Below are 23,157 nucleotides of genomic sequence, written 5' to 3'. Positions count from 1 at the left end.
GGCACCTGCACAATGTGTGTGTGTGTGTGTGTGTGTGTGTGTGTGTGTGTGTGTGTGTGTGTGTGTGTGTGTGTGTGTGTGTGTGTGTGTGTGTGTGTGCATGTTGTTTTGGAAGTAATCAAATGCCATTTCATATCACTTCTAGTATAGACTGATATTCTGTTCCAGATTATTGATTTATACACATATAGGCCACATTTTGTGATATATTTTTACAACAGTATTGCAAGAAAATTTAGTTATACATGCCTATCCAAAGTCCTGCTGATTAATGCATCCTATATCTGCTATGCCATGGGTCCTACCAGAGTTATATAAACAGTGGAACTCCATTTTTATATAGAGAAAGATGATGTTATCGTGTCCTTCTTAAACCACTTTATATATGGTGCCTGCAGGAACAAGACCAGGTTGAGCAGTCTTGATTCAATGGGGTATACAGCACCATCTAGGATCTAACAGTAAGGGATAATGTAATCTGAAATGTCTAATGCATCATGACTTCTACCTGGATTACATGCAGACATATATATTATATAATCATTTTGGGCACATACCTCCTTATGAATTAGTATTCTTGCTAATTCAGGTACTGAGGTACATTGTCAGTGACATGTTTATTGATTAAAATATGTGTGGCATCCACTGTACCAGCTATATCTGGCAGGTGGTAAACTGTGTGGAGTTTATGCATTGGTTGTGCCCACAACATCTCTATTTGCACTATGTGAATGGACATTTCCACATGGGTCAACAGACAGACAAGCTCCTGTAAAGTTTGGTATATGATGCCTGCAACATTTCAGTAGTAACTTCTGCTGGCTTAAGCAAGTTATCCTGAGGCAAAGATTGTTGAGGCTGTTATTACTCATGTTCAGACGTGTATTGTTTTCCATTTGCATCATATACCTGGATCCCTCTGCAAAGATTGCACAAGATATCCAATGTTTCGGTATCCATTCAGAAGCATTCCATCTGTTCTTGCTTGGACAGTGACGTTTTCAAGACTGATAGCTTACTATGCTGACTAGTGTGGTAACTGCATGCACACTGGACTGTTGTCACAATTACTGCATTTTCTGTAATCATATTAGATAGGGCACATGCTCTAGGATTCATAAAGGCATACCACATTGTGGAAGCCTTATCTTGAAAGGTTTCCCCATCATTTTAAGCTTTCTGACTTTTAGACTACTCTACCTTAATCTTTCATACTAGTCTGCTAAAACATTCTTAATTGTTTTCTTTAACTGCATACATAAAGAAACTGGCAATAACAATACAGTTTGATGCTTGAATCACCTACTTTAGACAAGTGACAAGACCTTCTTCATAATATCCTGTGCCTAAACCTGCATGTTAATGCAGCAGTCTGGAGGACTCGTTAATGCTAATTAGCCATCTAATCTCCACTGGAAATGTCTGAAGCTCATTTGCTTGTTTGAGAGGTAGAGAGTATTGTTCTACTGAGTAAAATTTTACTCTAGAAGGAAAAAATGAGCATGTCAAAAGACTGAGGTCATCTTTTTAACTCTCATAGTATTATCAGTGCAGGGAAGTTTAGTGAAGCTGTGGGAGTAAGGGGTGTCAATGTGAAATAACATGTGTGACTGTCACTAGGTGTATAAACAAGGCTGAGAGTGTGTGTGTGTGTGTGTGTGTGTGTGTGTGTGTGTGTGTGTGTGTGTGTGTGTGTGTGTGTGTGTGTGTGTGTCTGGGTAGTTGCAGTATTCTAGATAGAGGATCACGAGTCTGGATCTGTGTGTCTATGTGTGTGATGATGTGTGCAGGTGTGTGCATGGTTATTTCTGTGAGTGTGAGTGAGTCTGGTGGGCTTGGATTAGTGGCTACATGTGTGTGTGTGTGTGTGTGTGTGTGTGTGTGTGTGTGTGTGTGTGTGTGTGTGTGTGTGAATGTCTGGGAGTATGTGTGTGACTGGATGTCTGAATGCGTGTGTCTTTTTGTATGGAAGGGTGCCTTTGCTAATGTGATACATGGATTGAAAGGGAAAACACCAGAGCAATCAGGACTGAGAGTGCCATGTTTAATTGCGAAACATGGTCATGAACGATTTATGAAGTGCTTTTCTGTGTGGCTTTACCATGTCTTTGAATCAGAATTTTAGTCAGCATGCTAACTGATCAACTAGCATTGACCAATTATTGCATGCAGACAGGAATTTTCTTAATCCCAGGGACTCATAGGGAAGGCAAATGTAGGCTGAGTGAATCACATCTTGATGTACAGAATGAATCTCTTTAGCATCTCATAGCCTTAATCATTTTTACCAAACTGCCAGACATCTTAGTCTACTAAATGATTTTTAGTTTTTCTTGTAACTGTTTATATAAAGAAAGCAGCACTAAAGCTACATGGGGATATTCATCGTCATTGCACTTAGACATAGCAGCAATTTGCTTAGCACAAGCCTAAGCACAGGTTAGATGTGATTGACAGACAGCAGTTACAATTGGGCACAGCAGTTTTAAATGAAAATTCTGCCTAAACGTCAAGTTTTTCTTTTCAAAAAATGATTCTCCTTCCCTGTAATCCAACACTAAATATTCCACTTAAATAAAACGCATCATTTAATAATTATTCCATTTGTTTTGTGTCACAACTTATTTCTGTTTGCCTGTCTTTCATGCATTTGTCTCATAATCTGTTACATCATGAAGGCTAATAATAGTGGCAGACTAATTAGGTTAGGTCACTTATTCCAACTGCAGAGACATTAAGGAAACTATAGCTCTTAAACAATGGCATTTAAAAGTACCTTATCACCCAGAGATTGCTAGCATCACACCTCAGATGAATTGTGTAGCCTGGAGTCTAAACAAAATCAAGACTTTCAAGCTTAGTTTTTAGATAAGATCATAGGATCATAGGAAGTTACTAGGCTAATGGCCCAAGGGCCTTACAAGTCTATCCAAGTTCTGCCCTTATTTCCACGATCAGCACCTATTGCCCCTGTCCAAGAGAGACACAGGTGAATCCCAAGGGGTGAATTTGTGGTTACCCATCTAATCGTTCAGATTGCACATGAAGAGGGCCAAAGGGAAGCTCTGCTTTACATTAATTGGTTGCCTGTGCCACAGGTGTGGTAACCTCTGGGAGACAATTCTGTCCCTCCAGCAACATCTATTAATGTCACATACCAGGTTAAGATCTTTAGCATGAGTAACGTGTGAGCCAATGGACTTATGGATATACACCATTTCCAAAAAAGCAGAGACAAATATTGTCTTATACACAAGCCAGAGATTGCCTCTGAGTAGTCTGCATGAAATAGAGTAAAGTGACAATGATTTTAGTCAATCCACATAGAACAGGTGCTGAAGACCTTGAATTTTCCTTGTTAGGAGCCCTTGTGGTCTCTTCAGTTACTGCAGGTGCTTGGAAAGGTACATACCAAAAGGGTGTTGCACTCAGTTATTGGCCTGATGAGGGAAGAGTACAGGGAGGTTGTAACTTCTTCTTTTTCTGGAGGCAATGCCCTTACTTATGAGATGAGCAATACATAATGCCCTTCTTACTACTGTGAAGACATGGTGATCAAAGGTAAGATTGCTGTCATGCTGTGTGTCCAGGTCTCTCAACACTGAGTGCTTGCTTAGGGTGTTTCTGTTGATGCGGTAGTTAGCCGGAACATCGCTCTTACTGAAAGGGATGATAATACATTTTTTGCATTGAGTTTAAGTCTGCGACTTTGGCACCTATCATTTGTTTGTGTAAGACCCTCTTGTAGGATTTTGACATTGTTTGTGGATTCTATGACCACTCTGAATTTGCAGCTGTCAGCAAACTTTGTCAGCAACAAGTTTTTGCTTGTACTTCCAAGAAATGGATTCAGAGCAGTAGAGGTCCTAGGAATGATCCCTGTGGAAAACCACTAGTTATGAGTCTGCTATTGGAAGTGGATTCCCCTATTTTGACTGTATGGGTTCTCTCAGTGAGCTGTTAGTGACCCACCTAATGATGTAAGGGCTCATACCTAGCTAGGTGAGTCTGTCAATAATGCGTGAGTGGGCAATAGTGTCAAAAGCCTTGTCCAAGTCTTTGTAGGCTGTGTGCATAGATTTCCCCTCATCCAGATCACTGATGACTGTCTTAAAGAAGTCCACCAGGTTTAACAGGCATGATCTCCCTTTAACAAATGCAAACTGAGTAGGGTCAAGTGTTTGGAGATTGCCTATATATTTGTTGATAAGATCCGTGATGATTCAGTCAATGGCCTTGCAGATAAGGCTAGCCAGGCTAATAGGTCTATAGTTCTTGGGGTCAGTGGAAGCACCACCTTTGTGCAAGGGGATAATGGTGGCAGTTTTCCATTCAGCTGGGATGAAATCTGTGCTTAGAATATGATTGAAAAGAGTACTCAGTGGTGCTGCTAGTTCTTGTTGGAGCCCATGTAGGACACAGCCTGTGATGTTATTAGGTCCCATAGATGTTGTGTTTTTCGCCTTAGAGAAGGTGCAAACAACCTGCTCTTTAGAGATACAAGGTGAGGGACAGACAGAAGGAATGTCATGGGATATGTGTGGTAGGGACAGGGGAGTGATGTTTTCACAGAACCTGGTGGCTAACAGGTTTGCTATGTCCAGGGGTTCAGTGTATGTGTTATCATTAACTACCAATTTGGTAGAAAGCTGTGTCTTACTTTTTAGACTATGGATGTAACTAAGGAAAGTCTTATGGCTGTCCTTAGTTGAGAATGCTAATTTGGATTCGTAGCTTGCTTTGGGGGATGGCACAAGAAGTCTTATTTGCTTGTTTAAGCTGAGGAGTGGGTGCTTCAGCTTAGTACATGCTCCCTCTTACTTTTGGACAACAATTTCTTCCTCTTATTGTAAAGCCTGTTACTATGCCGCGGTGGTATGGCAGTAGCGTTGTTATCTCACAGCAAGAGGTTCTGACGTTTGATTCTCGGCATGGCTTGGGAGTGCCTTCTGTGTGGAGTCTGCATGCCCTCCCCGTGGTTGGGTAGCGTTCAAAAGACATGCGTGCGTAAATGGGTGTGCCTTCGTTGAAGGTTGGGCGTCGAGCTGGCACCTCGGCGTTTTGTAAAAATCTACTGCCAATCATAAGCGGACCGGAGTTCTGCTGTGGCGACCCCTTACCGGGAAAAATCCGAAAGACAAACAAACATTGTAAAGCCTGTTACTGGCAGTTGTCCATTAGGTAAGGTTGCTTTTCCTTGAAGAGCTTGTTTTGGTCCTATCAGGTAAGCCTGTGTCAATGCAGTTATACAGGTGTTTCTAAAAAGCATTGGTGTAGGACTCAGCATAGTTGACAGTTCCATCTGAGGGGGGAGTTGCAGTGAAGCTGTTTATACCATCCCTTAGAAGGATATAAGCTGCTTTGCAGAAGGTTTGAGTTTTGTTGCTGCTGGGGGCTTGGTCAGGTGTGATATTTACTTTATTTATTTATTTTACATTTATTCACAGGGAAAGTCTGACTGGGGTAAGACCCATTTTCAGTGGAGGACCAGGGAGATAAGCTCCATATATAGAGATTATACAAAACTTATACAAAAAAATTATACAAAACTTATACAAGAAATTATACAAAAATATACAAGACATACAGTACACCAGGAAATTACAATCTACGCTATTATAGCTGACATTTGTATTATACAATCATCTGATATAATTTCTTATGGTAGTGTAGACATTATAGCTTCTCAAAGTAAGCTGAGGAAGGGTTTGTAGGGGAGAAACTGGATAGAAAATGATGATGTTAGAGGGTCAGATATTATCTAGACATGAGAGAAAGAGAGAGAGAGACAGAGAAAGAGCACAGATTATGAATGAATTATCAAATGAGACTGATTTGTGGTCAGATCTGACAAGGAAAGACCTCACAGTGGAGGTGCTACAGCAGTCGCCCATAGTGGTAAGCACCAGATTTAGGATGTGTGTGTGTGTGTGTGTGTGTGTGTGTGTGTGTGTGTGTGTGTGTGTGTGTGTGTGTGTGTGTGTGTGTGTGTTGGTGTTAGTGAACTTGAGGAACCTGTGAGCAAGTGAGTTTGAGCACAAGTAATTTACTCAGTCAATGGATGGGTAATTATAATCACCCAGAAGCATGATGCTCTGCAGATACAAATTAACAGAAAGCTCACACTTATTTATTTATTTATTTTTTTATTATTACAAATTAGTTGCCTTTCCTTTTAATCAAACTCTGAGTGCCACAAAAAAAGAAAACATGTTCATCTTACTCTTATTTTCTATCAGTTTTCGAGTTTGTATTTTATCTACACTGCATTTTCTGTGAAATTGCATGTTTCTTTGTGTTTTTTTACAGCATTTTTGCATTTTGTTTTTGAGACAGGTCAGACAGTTGGGGAAGGAAAATTAACATCAAAGACTCTAATTCTAGCTACAATATTAAAAACTGTGAAAGCAACACAAACCATCTCAGCCCAAGTAAAACCTATTAATCACAGGGGTGAAATTTCTCACACTTGAACACTGAACTTCAGTTGTTGATTTGAAAAGAACATTTAACTCAGCTACATTATTAAGTTTGTTATTCAAATATTCTTTAAAATGCTGTATCAGAGAGGGTCACTAATGAAAATCAAAGGAAGCAAATTAAAAATATGTATTTATGATGGCAGTCAAAAGTAGGCAGTCACAGGACTGTTATAAGCTGTTGAGTGAGAAAACCACAGTGAATGATCCTATCATCACAGAGATTTCTCTCTGCCTCTCTAAAATGACATCAGAAAGGCAAAGTTGTTGATTGTAAAACAAAACCATGCTTCCCATGGCAGTCTCCTTTCAGGGCACTTTGGGATATATCATATTATAAAATAATAATAACCACTTGCTTTGATACAGAAATTTTAGTAATGCAGAAAAGTTCAGGATATTCAGAAAAACATATTTCAGTTTTGTGTGTGGTTCTCCTTTACTGTGCTTTGGAAGAACTTAAACAAATGAGGCACTTATAACATGTAAATTAAGTCTGCAGGCAAATTATGTGAATGTCTACCTTTGTGCAATTCATAGTCACTTTTTATTTGTAGAGTCACTGTGCATATAAGACATATAAAAAGTGAAGTTGCGCCTTTTCTAACTACTTTGCAGTCCATATGGATGCCGGCCTAGTTATCTCCCATTATGAGCTGCCTGCCTGGACTGTGCTGTATTGGAGTAAGTGGCTGCAGTAACAGGTCACCTGCATACTCAGTGATAAAGGCATAAAGAATAATAGTCATGCTCTCAGATAAGGCACAGATTTTGTATGCTGCTCCTATTAGCTATTCAATAGTCATTTTCTAGTTTAGGATTGATGAAGCAGGACTAGTGTGTGTGTGTGTGTGTGTGTGTGTGTGTGTGTGTGTGTGTGTGTGTGTGTGTGTGTGTGTGTATATATATATATATATATATATATATATATATATATATATATATATATATATATACATATGTGATGAGTATCGTTTCAGGATGTCAATCAAAAATAGAAAATAAAGTGAAGCGCACCATGCATAGGGGTGGTAACAGCATTCTTCAGTGTAGGAGCACATTGGTGAGTACACTACTCTTAAATTCCTGACACTTTAATGGAAACATTTTCTTTTGTTTTGTTCTGTGTGATGTCACATTACTGTTTTTCATGTTTAACAATGAAGCTATGGATCTGGACAGTGACTTCCTGGTGAACACTGAGGGTTTCACACTCATCTTTGTTTTGTAAATTATTTCAAGCATGCCCCTTCTTTATGCTGTTAGTTATACTCTGTGGTGCATTGTCAATTGCTACTGTACAGCAGATATCTTTTTGTAACCCAAGACAAAGTTGTTGCTTCAGAAGGTTAATTCAGTCATCATTTATAGTGCTGTGTGGGTTAAAGGATAAGCAGAGCTAGTTTTACTTGCAAAGGAAACTGTAGTAAGATATACACACGACTATTAGGAAAGGTTTCCCTGCAGTGACCACAGTACTTTGGGAACTGTAAACATATTTCCTTTTTTTTTTCTTATTTTGGCATTCTTGTCACTGTTTCTAGCATGTAGTGAAGAATTATGCATGGATATCCATGTCTGAAAGGTGACTGTGTGGTGACTGCTGACTTTTACTTAGAGAGGTTTGACATGTTACTTACATATCAAAGATGCCACACACAGTGTCCCCTATGGAGAGTGTGGGTGATAGCCCCATTGATTATCAGCATGTGCTGGCATGTGAGTCTGATGCTGAGCTGCTGCAATGCCAGGCTCTACTGCATGCAGGGAAACTTCCATACTTTATTTGTATAGTACTGTGGGACCTACATCTTGATTGAGAGGTTCTGCCATGAGTCATGGTAGACAGACAAGACCTGGATGCTGTCCTTTGAGTTGTATCCCCTGGAATCCCTATAGAACTTTCTTTAGGTATATGCAGAGTTTGGCCTACTCATCGTCCATGCAAGTGAACAGTAACCTGTCCATGTCCATCTGTTTCCAGTGTGTATCTGATAAGTCTTTACTAATGTGCACCTGTAAAACAACATGAGTGTTGTGTGTGCAGCCATATTTCACATCAAGATCATCATGGCATTTTCCCTGGCCTCAGCCATTCCCATATAATGGTGAAATTTCTCATGTATATCCAGCAAAACTCTAACCATTTCTATTTGACTCCCACTGGCATTGTCCTGTGTCTGAACAATAGCATAGCATGTCTGCTGCTAGGCAGGCAAGACTTCACATATCTCTGAAGCTAATTGTGGAAAATGTATTTACCTGGAATCACTTTGTACAGGTTTGACAGTACTCTCTTCTTCAAGGTGTTCAGGCTAGTCATATGAAATAGGCCTCGAGCTAAATGGTATCCTCTCACCCCTGCTGTAATATCATGTCATCATTCTGCTTAGTGTGTGAGCCTGTGTAACTCCCTATGGAGCTATCCACTTGCTGTAGTGTAGGGGGCCTAGCCAGTACAATTTAAGAGTTATTGTCCTCAGGCTGTGTCAAGAATATCAGAGTTATTGTGTCATTGTTGAAGTGGCTGTTTCTGATGTTGACCCTGTGAAGAAATACATGAATATATGGTTAATGAGACCTGTGACAGCTGAAATGATTGATCCAAAAAGGCATGACTGACACAGCTACTGTGCGGAGATGCTTGAGTTAGTGCCAGACCTGTTGTGGATAGCCTATTTGACAATGAGAGATGTTATGGGTTATTTGTAGACAGGTATCATGTCAAGTACTTCTCAGCATAACATAGTGAGCTCAGCTGCACACTAACCATGCACACTTCATGTCTGTGATTGCTGCAACTATGTCTAATGATTCCAGTAGCATCCTCATCTGAATCAAAGCCACCACCCCTTATAGAAAGAAGGTACTCTTCATCCGGTGTTAACGGTTGTGCCATGGAAGGGCCATTATTAATGTTTCTGCTGACAATTGTATTTTGCTCAGTCTTTGTCCTTGCATGTAATGGTCATTTGCTCTTTTCTTACACTGTACCAAGGTGCTATTCCTTCTCTCCCTACATAATTTATACTAGCCACTATGTGAATCCACACAGTTAGCTTTCTCTTGCCTGCTATGGCCGGGTCTATTTTAACACAATAAAAACTTCATTGTGCGAATCCTGTTTGAGCGACACCAAATGAGTGAATGTCGCAAATATCGAATCTGTTAAATAAAAAAAACTAACAGACAAAAACTGTCACTAACTGTTTTATGCAGGGGGGCTTGCCCCCCTGCACCCCCACACCCCCGCTACTTAAATATACTAACTCCGAGATCGCACTCCATTGAAGTAAAGGGAAGAATTCCCTATGATGATCGCTGTTCACTCTTGCGATATTTGCGACATTCGATCATTTGGTGTCGCACAAGCAGGATTCGCACAATGCAGTTTTCGTTCGGATAATATAGACCCGCCATGGCCTCCCTTTGCCAAATAGGTATTTCTCATATGTCCTCAAAGCACCCATAAGGATGTGGTTCCCCTTTAAAATAAAATTGTCTGTCATATGTAACCTGTAAGTGCATATCTGACTAAAATTCAAACCAGTACTGCACTCATGACACCTAAACCTGAAGTGAAATTAATAAATCTATAGCTATAAATGTTTCCTGATAGGTTCTGGATTGGGTAGGTTATTCTATGGCACAAATTACTAGAAAATCAGTTTTCTATTACTATCAACCTTTTCTCTAACCACTGGCAATAAAAATATTAATAGAAAACCCCTTAACTAATTCAGACAGAACTGAAAATGGCTCCTTACATTCCCAGTTATGCCATTCATGAGACATAGAAACATTACTGTCATGCTACTGTTCAAGAAATCCCTTTGAATTACAGCAATATATGAATTTAACTCAATTTTGTTCTCCATACACACAAACACACACACATATATGTGTATATATATATATATATATATATATATATATATATATATATATATATATATATATATATATATATATATATATATATATATATATATATATATATATATATATATATATATATATAGCCACCTGGAGGCATGAACTTTGGGTCTAGATAATTGTCACTGCTAAAGTGATATGTGTGTGTGATGTGTATGTATATGTATGCATATCAGTATATCATATGTATAATGGTGTAAAGGATCTGCAAGGATTCTGTTTGTGGACTTCAGCTCTGCATTTACTACAATAATTATGGACCTTCTTCACTTGAAACTCTCCCAACTTTACATTCCTGTTTCCACCTGACAACAGATCACCAATTTTCAATTTCAATCAATTTTTTTCTAACCAATAGCAAACAGCAGGTGAAACTGGGGAAATTTATATCTAGCTACTGTAGGATCAATAAAGGTGTCTCCAGGGATGTGTGCTGTCCCCACTGCTATTCTCCCTCTACACTAATGACTGCACCTCTAAGGATCCCTCTTTCAAATGTATTAAATACTCAGATGATACAACTATCATTGGGCCTCATCAGGAATGGCAATGAGTCTGCATATAGAGAGGTTGAACAGCTGGCCCTTTGATGTAGTCAGAATAATCTGGATCTGAATACTCTTAAAACTGTGGAGATGACAGTATTTTTTAGGAGTGGTACTACAATATTACTCCCCTTTATATTTAATACTGCTGTGTCAGTTGTAGAAACCTTCAAGTTGTTGGGATCTATAATCTCCCGAGACTTGAGGGAGACCAATGTAAGGTCCATCATAAAAAAAGGCACAACAGCGAATATACTTGCTGCAATAGCGGAGGAAATTCAACCTCCCACAGGATCCGTTGATTCAGTTCTATACAGCCGTCATTGAGTCTGTTCTTAACTCATCCATAACAGTGTGGTTTGGATCTGTGTATAATCATGACAAAAATAGATTACATTGAGTACTCAGGACTACCAAAAATATTGGTGCTAGTTTGCCCTCCTTACAGGACATGTACTATTCCAGAGTCATTAAAAGGGCAGGAAAAATCATCACAGACCCTTCACATCCAGACCACCATTTTTGTGAACTATTACTATTGGCCAGGCATTATAGATTAATATGCACCAAAAAAAGCAGATATAAAAACAGTTTTTTTCCCCACAGGTCATCAAGCTCATAAATGGTTAACTCAACTTATTAGTCTGGGGTATTCTTTTTCCCAAGCCTGTGAAGATTCTGCACTATTGTTAATACTTGTTTGTTTCAGAATTTATTTCATTATTTCTTGCATTGAGTTGCACTTTGAACCTTGTACGTATATGTATATTAACTTTTTTTTTCCTCTTCTTAATAGTTGCATGTATATTGTTTGTCTTGTTTTTAATAGTTGTATGTATGTCGTTTATGCAATTCATACTTGGAGAATAACTAGTAACTGAAAATGGAGTTAAATTCCTTCTATGTGTGCATACTTGGCCAGTAAATGTGATTCTGATTCTGATAATGGACACAGTGTTGACATCCATAATGGTAACATTGAAACACTGTAATACAGAATTTTGACATGCACCGCTCATGATCTGAGGATTACTATGAAGCAAACTAAACCAAATACAAGAGTTTTTGCAGAGAAGCATCCAGCATGGGGGGTTGCACCCCATACAGTCCCCGCTAATTATTTACAATTAACAAAATTATGCCAAAGCCATGGACTTAACCTCAATGGCTAAGAAATGCATAATTGTACCCTTTGGAAAGTCAACCATCCCAGCTAATTACCATGTTGATAATATGCCCTTAAGGGTCAACCCAGTGATCAGGGATATGGTTATGCATGTAGACTGTAGCTGTACCGTTGACCAACACATGGCCACAGTGATGATGAAATCCTTTTATGCTGCACAGCTTAAAAGTAAGGGAATGGCACCTTGGTCCAAAGAAGTCATCATCCTTCTGTACTCTGCTTTTATCAGACCAATCATAGAGTACAATGCTCCCTTTGGTATGAACCTGACTAGGCATTTAGAGTGACCTTAGAGAGTCCTTACAAAAAGAATACAAGGAATAACAAGTCTGTCTTACAATGAGCACCTTAAAGACCTTTCCTTCTACTCAGGCTCTTATAGATTGCTGAGTGGTGATCTATGCCTGGCTTACAAGACATCAAAAAATCACACACTTATGAATCGCCTGCATATTTTTAAGTTAAACAGCACCAGAAATACAACATCTAGGGATATGATTTTTGTCTGTGACTTAGATCACGCTGGAGAGAAAAATATGTGTCCCAGAGACTGCCCCTTCTATGGAACAGGCTTTCTATCCATGTGAAGTTGAGTTTGTCTATTACTCAATTTAAGTGCAACCTTGACCAGTGGATAGGTAATAAGAAATTTACACCTGGCCTGGTACCAGGGTTGCCAGATGTCCCTATTTGAGTGAGACTGTCCCAGGATCAGCAGCCTGATCCCGAGTCCCACACTTCCGGTTTAAATCCCGGGCAGCCTCCGCTTTGTTTTTTTTTTTTTTGATTGGCCCGTATACTGGCATATGGACCAATCAAAAATCGCTAAACACGGAGCTTCTTGTGTTTAATGCAGATTATTTTATCCTTGTTTAGCAATTATTGATTGGCCTGTATACCGGTATATGGGCCAATCAAAAAATCGCAAAACAGAGCTACTTCTGTTTAATGCGGAACTGCGATGTTCCGCATTAAACAGAAGTAGCTCTGTGTTTAATTATTTTTGATTGGCCCGGGCCAATCAAAAAAAAAATAAACACAGAGCTACTTTTGTTTAATGCAGAACTCTGATGTTCCACATTAAAGACCTAGTGTGGACGACCTTTTTTTTTTTTTTTTTAGTCTTGACTTGCTGTGAAAGACTTTTTTTGTCCCTACCTGGCCAGTCGGAAATCTGGCACCCCTGCCTGGTACCCATGTCCCTTATGGGCAGAGACAGCTTATAAATGCCTGGCCCTCAATGTCCTGTTTGGATTATTCTTTTGGGAAAACTTGGCTAGACTTAGAAACCCCCCACCATGTCTTTAGACTAGTGACAATAGATTAATCTATATATGCTAACTCTGAGATTGCACAGTCCTTGGGGAAAGGGAATATCCCCCTACCTGGGGGTTGTCGAGCTCTTGCACATGTCAGCTATCTCTTTCTGTCATCCAAACAAGCATCCACATTGCATCCATTCAAGTTTACTATCATTGGCTTGACACACAGGTGGTCAAGTCCTGCAAAGTTTAAACTCATTCTATGAAAGTAGGAATACCGAATAATGGTATATCCAACAAAAACACCAAATCTTAAAACTTCCTACTGCTCTGGATCCAGGAAAACTCATTAACCTCTCTCAACCATATGAAGTAGGACTTTATGTTGAGTCAATCTTCTGAACGGGACCCATATATATAGATAGATAAACAGATAGATATCAGTAAAGTATTCATATTCAGTGGCATTAACATCACCACTTTTGGGTGTTGTACTAATTCATAAAGTACTGCAACAGTAATTCATATACATACGTTAAGAAGCATTAATGTCAGCTACTATTAATACTTCCTCAAGAGTCAGTAGTAACAGGACTGAGTAGCAGTTTCAAAATTAAATAAGTAAATGTTTACTCCTTTCATTAATTAAAGTGTTATGTTTTGAAAGCACTTATCAGTCATACTTGCCTCCATTTCTCTCCCTTTCCTTATCTCTTTTTTCTCCCTTTTATGTTACTTTTTCCACAGGTGCAGACATCCCAGGGACAGCTGAGCTACATACCTCACAAGTGATAGACTTCTCAACATTTCTGTCTGCCCATCTGGGGATATATTCATAGGTTCATGAGAGTGGTTTAATGAAAACCATGAGCTTCAGGGCCTGGTTCAGGCAGTAGTTGAGCGGGCAGTAAAGAAGTGGCCTCAACCTATTCAAGCCCTTCTCTAATGGGTACAAGATTTGCTGACCTGTTCAGCTTTGATTGTTGAGACTCGAGAGTCATCACAATGATTACTTAGACCATGTGGCTTCTAGAGGCTAATGTTTCATAACAACAAGCAGCAGTAACATCTAGTTATATTTTTGTTGTTTCCCAAAGAGCCTTTTATGGGTTCATAGATTCATAGGTGTTTGTCTAATAACCACAAGAGCCTTTTTAAGCCTAGCCATGCATCGCAAATCTCTAACAACTTCTGGTACCCCTGATAAGTGTAAGCAAAGGCTTGGGAAATGTAACGTTTACAAGTAGGGGCCTGGGAGATGAACCCTTTACAGGTTGCCTATTTCTATTAGAGACATAGGTGCCAAGCCAGGGGTGAAGTTCCTGTTCCCCCATCCAGTTGTCCAAGTTACACTTGAATTGTATTAGGGAGAAACTCTGCTTCACATGGATGGGGAGCCTGTTCCAGAGATGGGACAGTCTCTGGGATATATACCCGTCTCTCCAGCAGGTCCTATTTATATCACAGGCAAGGTTTAAGTCTTTTGAATGGGCCATTCTGGTACTGTTTGTTTTGCTGATATGCAGGAAGTCCACCAGAGTGGGGTCTGACAATGCCCTGTATGCCAAGCATAGATCACCCCTCAACAGCCTGTAGGAGACAGAATGCAGGGATAGGGCCCTTAGGTGGTCTGCATGGTACATTTTCTTATGCCCTGTATTCTTTAAGTGAGGAACCGCTTCGGATGTTAAATTTGTTGGATATGCCTGGTTAGGTACATACCAAAGGGGGAACTGTACTCAATGATAGGTTTGATGAATGCCGAATACAGTGGAACAATGATTTCCTTGGACCTAGGTGCTATACCTTTGTTTTCATGTTGCACAACACAGAATGATTTTTTCACTACTGTAGACACATGATGGCCAAAGAATAGATTACTTTTTGTGTGTGTCGCTAAGTCCCTGACTACTGGGTCAACTCTAAGGGATGTGTTGTCAATATGATAGTTACCATGGGTTGATGACTTCCTGAAGGATAATGTTATGCATTTCTTGGCATTTAGTTTTAGTCCATGTCTCTGACACCAGTTGTGTGTCTGTGTCAGCCCTTCCTGGAGAGCATTTGTGTCAGTGCGGGATTCAATGACAGCTCCTTATTTACAATCATCTGTGAATTTAGCCAGAGACCATTGACATTACCATTGACTTCAGAGAAGTAAATGCCAAAAAGGAGCAGTCCAAGGAATGATCCCTGAGGGACTCCACTTGCGACTGGACTCTTTCTAGAGGTAGACTTCCAAATTCTAACTTTCTGAGTGTTGCCTGTGAGCCAATTGGCTATCTGCTGTGTGAGATTTGTGTTTGTACCTAACCTCTTGAGTTTGTCAACAATGCCTGATTGTGTCAAATGCCTTGAGCAGGTTAAGGTAGGCAGTGTGAACCATTTTGCCCTCATCCATTGCTTTGTTGACATCAAAGAAGTCCACCAGGTTGAGTAGGCATCACCTGCCCTTGAAGAAACCAAACTGGGCTGGGTCCAGTGTCTGGAGGTTTACGATATAATTACTGATCATTTACATGATAATTCTTTCCACGGCTTTGCGTATAAGACTAGTGAGACTTATGGGTCTCTAGTTTCCAGGGTGTATAGATGGCCCAACTCTTGCTATTTGATTTTCAGTTGACAAGCTCCATTTATAAAGGCTGGAATGACTTTGCATTCAAGTCATTTGTTAATATTTTAGGTATTTCAACACGGTGTATTTCATTTGAAAATGACTATGAAAATGTAGCTATGTCAGATTAGAGTGGAATTCTACATTTTTGCCCTTTCTGTGGCAGATTTACTTTTACTTCTAAGTGGCTCTGTGAATACTCACAAGAATTACATAATGATGAAAAGGGCAAATTATTCTGAAATAAGACATTTTAAAATAGATGTTACTAAAGATAATTTCTTGAAAATATTTTTGAATGAGATTACAAATACCTGCAGAAAATGTTGACTTGGCTGTTTCAAGCATTTCTGAAAACAGAGTATATTACATTTGTTTATCGATGCTGTAAATCTTTCCTCATCATATTTTATTCCCTCCTAGTCATTCTTACACAAATGCAAAAATGACAGTATTTTCTCCAGACTTCTGATGTGCTTCATCCTGCACTTAAGAATATGAATGAGATTTACTGGATACAAACAGATGGTACATTTTAGTAAGGTCCACCTGTGTTTCTCTATAATCATGTAGAATAGGATGTGGGTGAGGCTGAAGACATATGATGTATTTCCTAGGCAACATCCATCGTAACCTGGCTATAGTGAAGATAGCATTCTAGCAGACAGCATCTCATGAACTCAGTTCTGCTCATCCTGAATGGTGTACAAGAGGATTGTGACAGATATTTATTTGACTTCCTAACCTTGCTCTCAATCCATAATTCAGGAGTTCAGATGATTTATGTTTCCTCTGATGATCTGTGAAAAAGGAGATCTTAAGTACTCCATTAATACTGTGGATAGCATCGAGGGGTGTGCCCCTTGCTTCTTCAATGTATAAATTCCCATTGTGGTTTACCAGTAATATATCTGTGTTTATAACATGACAACATCTGATTAGCCATGTCTGCAGCAAATGTATGTATCTAAACAAAACAATAGGGGTAAGAAAATGAGGCTAAAAAGCTGTCTGCACAACATTGTAAACTTTGTAGCCATATCATTGGCTGCTGTATTTGTCCACAGGTAATCTGGTCTAGAAGAAAGTGACAATCACGATGTACACTGGATAGAAATGTATTTTTTATACTTTTAGTCACTCCCTACTCAAACTATGTACTTATGTATTGTGCATTGGTGACCTTAGCACAAAATGGAACATTGAACAGTATGTCCGAAAGGCTGTCATTCTGCTGCTTTGCAAACTTTAAAGCAATTAGCTTGAGAATATTTTTCAGTGTCTTTCTTCCTTGAAATAGGTATAAATAACGTATAGTTGATGGTAAGCACTGGAATGGTGAAATTCCACCCATCAGTAGCAGAAATGACGCTTGGATATTGATTAGATTCTCTGTAGTGGTTAATGGCAACATTGAATTTTGCTCATGAGGCTCTGCAAAAACACAGTATAGGATTATACCTTCCCTTAAAGGTTAAAACTGAAAACTGAATTCTCTGATGACTGTATAGTATCAGGCTATACAGAGTCTGCCTTCCTATCAGTTTTGGAAGTCACCTGTGCCACACCTTCCCTAGAAGTTGGATTGCCTCTGCCTTTATGGTGCATTCCACAATGTGTCCTGCCTACAGGGGGCACCATTTCACAAATGGCTCTATATTATGTCCCTCATCTATTCCTATGGCAGATTCAGTTGCATATGGATCTTGCATGTGACTGTGTACTGTGGACATTTGTATCTCCTCACGTTCTTGCACGTTCATGGTAATAGCCTATTCCCTGACATCACTGGTACCATCATAAATGAAACACTAGTAGATCTTGGTGTTGCATGTTGTCTTTTCATACTATAGATAACCTTCTATAAAGGGAATCTTTGTTCCACTCCTTTTGTAATAAAATGTACATGCACACTTTTTTTTATTCCTGGTTTGACTATGTCTATATTAGATAATTTGTCTTGCCCCAGGTTGAAATCCTTTGTCATTCTTCTCCACTGTAGTTCCCTCACAAGCTGTATTTAGAGGGCTGCATAGTAAGTATACACACATTACCTGTTAATTACTTGCTTGATTTTGTGTCTGCAGTATGGCCTTAATGTAAGATGGATTACCAGCCTCTATTGTGTGTGCCTTCCTTGCTGTCTGTAGGTTGATGCTGTGGGGCTGTGAAAGGATTTGGTGTTTTTACTTTACATGTGATATTTGTTGCTTTTACATCTGTTATTTGTAGTGAGTTTCCCATGTACTTATTTACCACTTGTGTATAGTAGAGGTAGTCTAAAGCAGGTTCCTTCTCATGGAACTGTACTGCTATGCTACGTGCTGCACTTATTTCCCCATTTGACCCACCTTTTCCATTTACATAGTAATGTCTAAAATTTGGAGAGTTTGGTAATTAGGGGCACTAGTATTCCTGTCTTGCTGTTACAGGACTCTATAAGACAGACACAGGTGTTCAAATAGGGGGCTGTTAGAAATATGAATGCATTATTTTTCTTAATTCTGTAACTGTCACCTAATCACTTCACTGTGAAGATTTCAAATAATTATCAGTATATGTTGACTTTCCCAAGTTGTATCAGCTTGTTTTCTGTTTGCTGAATTCTTGCCAGCTTGAGGTGTTGTGGTCTTGCACTAGGTTTGTTCACTATTCATTGTAGCAATGTTCTTAGTCCTGAACAATTGATGTAAGTGGTTACCCAAGATCAATGGATAATGGTGAAAGAGCAGTAATTTGTTCCATGTTGTGAGAATAACTGTTCTTTCTCCAAGCTACAGGGATCAGACAATGAGAATATATAAGTAAGGGGTATGAAAGCAAAGCTCCTTACATGGAGGAGTGTGCAGGGGGGGGGGGGCTTACCCCATGTAAACATGGTTAACTTGTGATTTTACATGTTTGCATGAATTCCTTTTCTGCTTCAGCATATATGATTAAAGTTTTCACTTACTTGAGTTAATTTGTTACATTCAAAAATGTGTGAGCTATTGTGACTAGAGCTCTCACATTTTGCGCTAACACAGTAGACTCTACCTGTAAGAACTTGTCAAAAGTGGAAAGTTATTGATGCTACCTCCATGGGGTACAGGCATAACTCCCCAAGTGTAAGATTGAGTAGTGACTTGGGGGAAGCTGAGCACATCTTATTTGGGTGCTGACTTGTCTAAACATGGGGTAAACTCTTGGCTAGGTTTATAAGGGCCTCAAGGCCAATAGCCTAGTAACCTCCTATAATCCTATGATCCTATGTGAGTGGATGATACCAACTTGCCTTTTATAGAGGGGCAGAAGGTAGTTCAGTCTGCAGTAAGACTAATACCATGCTGAGGTTGAGGGGCATAACAACGTAGTGTAAGGACCAAAGATCACAGCTCACCAATCTCATTATGCAGGCATTAGACATGTAGCATTCTGCACATGCTAGACAGTTACATTCTGGGAGATTTGTTCATTTAGGCTGCAGTAGGCATGTTAAGGGGACTTAGAACTAAACCTCAAAAGCTGCTTGGCTGATGACACTACCAACGACTGAAGTTGCCAGTAAAATGGGGGAACCTGTAGTCATAAGTACCAGAGAGAAAAAAAAAACAGAAAAATTGTAATGGAATCATAAAAAAGAATGTATTTTTAGCAAATATTGTTAAAGTATTCCCCATTATTTTGTATCTGTAGTATTTAACTGTTTTGCTTTGTTTTTATTTTATTATTATTTAAGCACTGTTTTGCATTTTGTTACAGAACAAATAGAAATAAATGGATGCTTATGCATACCTTCTAAAAAGTGAAGACTTTCTTGATGTGACACAGGTAAGACTATATAACCGTGGTAACCTTTTATGCTTATCATATACTTTTATGCTAGTAGTAAAATGTTCAGCATGACTCAGTTAATCCAATTCCCCCATTGGGAAATGTTTCTATAGTAAGAATATCAGGTCAAAAACAGAATTTTCCAGCTGAAAAGTCAGAATGGTATCAGCAGTAGTTTATAGAAAGCCATTTTCTGTCAGACCCACATAGACACACACAGGCAAATATTGTGTAATGAAGTGGTTTTGATCCATATCCTTCCCTTATGGTGTATTATTATTACTTACAAATTGCATCTTAGGTATATGGTTCAGCTCCATTTTCAAGTAGATATCTCTTCTTAAAATATTTTCTCTGAATTAAAGGACTTTGTTCTGTAACATAAAATTCCTCTGATTTAGACTATTGGTTATCTGGTTCTGTACACTCCATCTAGTGCCTTTTAAGTCAAGTTTCCATAAAACAGCTCTTTGCATGTTTAATTGCTGTGAACCCAATGCACTCTGCAATTTAGCAGGCTGACTTGAAATGTAGAGTTTAACTGCTAGCGTGTCTGTGTTTACTACAGAAAAAAAACTGTGAGGAAAACTGTAGAAAGAACACATATATTATATATATATCTCCAACTACTTTGTGCCACATGAATGCACTGGAGTCACTTTGTTTCTTAATACTTTTTGATTAATTTATACAACAAAGTCACCATGATGGTATGCCGCATAATGAGGGGATTTTGTATTTCAGTTTATTAGCTAAGTTTTAAGAATGCAGTTTGTAGTGCCATAATATGACACAACCTAGATGACAACCTATATATTGTTCACTTTTTACCAATAAACCTACTCTAAACAAAAAAGACTTTAGCCTGGTTTTAATGTGCATTTTTGTATTGCAAATTGCCTCTCTAGAGAAAGGTAACTATTTAAACAGATTGTTTTATTAATGCATTACAGCGTCATATTATTAAAAATTCCATGTTTAAAAGTACACTGAATACTACAACCTGTAAGCTTTGATACTTACTTTATAGCAATAGTTTACATGTGCAGAAGAAACCCACCCATTTGGACATCGAGAAGCAGAAGGTGTTGCTGGAGGTGGAGGGGGTGTCTGCCCTGTTGCAAGTTGCTTGCAGATGTACTTTGCTTTTTCATTACAATCCATAATATCCCATAATCCAGCAGCAATCCCAGTCCTCAAAGCAATGCATCCTGTATGACTTCCTTTAACAGAAACATTTTGGTTATAAGACAAATACTTCTGTTTAAATATTGGTATATAATTAGCTATTAAATATATCTACATTAAGATTGCCTTATTTTATACATTGTAGAAAATGTAGTCTCCAAATAGTATAACTCAGTAAATTCAGCTGTTATAACATTGAAAAATCAACTGTAATTTGAATTTATGGAGACTTAATGGTCTCACAAATCATAGTTTACTTAATAACATACAACTACATAGTTGACTTGCTGTTAAGTTGAAAAGCCCTGAAACATTGGTAATGAATTAAATCAAATTTTTTAATCCCCACACAATACTGGACAATACAATAATGTAAAGGAATTAAGAACCATTACTTGGCTTTGAATGACTGCGGTGCTGGTGCTGCGGTAGCGTTGGCGCCTCACAGTAAGATGCTGTCCGGTTCGATTCTCAGCTAGAGCGTCTTCTGCGTGGAGACATGCATGAATGGGTGTACCTTCGTTGAAGGTTGTGCATCAGAGCTGGCAACTCGGCATGTAAAAATATACTGCCAATCATTAGCAGACCGGAGTTCCACTGTGGCGACCCCTAACCGGGAAAAGCCGAAAGACCCAACAACTTGGCTTTGAATGACCTAAACAACAAACAACCTACCAACATACATGATGATTTTCTAGTAAAAATATAATATCAAGGTATATGTAGCAATCTTTTGAAAGTAGCTTAACATAAAACCAGGTATCTGGTAGGAACTAATGAACACTTTTTGAAATTATTGGCTGCACTGATATTAGCTATCTGTTGGAAATATAAACATAATTTCTGGATTTGAAAACTACAGCAGATCATGAGGCAGAGAAAGGCCTGTGTCATATTATTGTATACATGAGTTAAGGGCCTGTATCTTATTATTGTATACATGAGTTAAGGGCCTGTATCTTATTATTGTATACATGAGTTAAGGGCCTGTATCTTATTATTGTATACATGAGTTAAGGACCTGTAACTTATTACTGTATACATGAGTTAAGGACCTGTAACTTATTACTGTATACATGAGTTAAGGGCCTGTATCTTATTACTGTATACATGAGTTACGGGCCTGTATCTTATTACTGTATACATGAGTTAAGGGCCTGTATCTTATTATTGTATACATGAGTTAAGGGCCTGTATCTTATTACTGTATACATGAGTTAAGGGCCTGTATCTTATTATTGTATACATGAGTTAAGGGCCTGTATCTTATTATTGTATACATGAGTTAAGGGCCTGTATCTTATTACTGTATACATGAGTTAAGGGCCTGTATCTTATTACTGTATACATGAGTTAAGAGCCTGTATCTTATTATTGTATACATGAGTTAAGGGTCTGTATCTTATTATTGTATACATGAGTTAAGGGCCTGTATCTTATTATTGTATGCATGACTTAAGGGCCTGTATCTTATTATTGTATACATGAGTTAAGGGCCTGTATCTTATTATTGTATACATGACTTAAGGGCCTGTATCTTATTACTGTATACATGAGTTAAGGGTCTGTATCTTATTACTGTATACATGAGTTAAGGGCCTGTATCTTATTATTGTATACAGGAGTTAAGGGCCTGTATCTTATTACTGTATACATGAGTTAAGGGCCTGTATCTTATTACTGTATACATGAGTTAAGGGCCTGTATCTTATTACTGTATACATGAGTTAAGGGCCTGTATCTTATTACTGTATACATGAGTTAAGGGCCTGTATCTTATTACTGTATACATGAGTTAAGGGCCTGTATCTTATTATTGTATACATGAGTTAAGGGCCTGTATCTTATTATTGTATACTTGAGTTAAGAGCCTGTATCTTATTACTGTATACATGCATTAAGGGCCTGTATCTTGGTACTGTATACATGCGTTAACTAAAACCACTAAGTGCTCCAGATTAAAGCATAACCATCTAGTAAGTCACAGAAGATAAAACAAAACCTGAGTTGGCCCAATGAACATAGAAAACAGCAACAGTAAACAATATATTAATAATAATATTTGCAGGTTTTCCATCAGAAGCCATAAGTATAAAATAAAGATGATTTCAACAATTTCTGTAGGTGTTGT

General features: G+C 38.6%; 1 protein-coding gene across 1 annotated transcript in view; it reads right to left on the bottom strand.

Moving 5' to 3' along the window:
* Positions 1–23,157, bottom strand: part of LOC122796778 (macrophage mannose receptor 1-like) — a 2,090,270-nt gene that overhangs the window by 1,488,998 nt on the left and 578,115 nt on the right. Inside the window, exon 12 of the mRNA XM_044065506.1 lies at positions 20,862–21,061. Coding sequence (XP_043921441.1) covers positions 20,862–21,061 — 200 coding nt within the window. The remainder of the gene's footprint in view (positions 1–20,861; positions 21,062–23,157) is intronic.

Source organism: Protopterus annectens, chromosome 3.part0 (genome assembly GCF_019279795.1).
Source record: "Protopterus annectens isolate FY-2018-M chromosome 3.part0, PAN1.0, whole genome shotgun sequence".
Lineage (NCBI taxonomy): Eukaryota > Metazoa > Chordata > Ceratodontiformes > Protopteridae > Protopterus > Protopterus annectens.
This window is presented reverse-complemented; position numbering and strand designations above follow the sequence as displayed.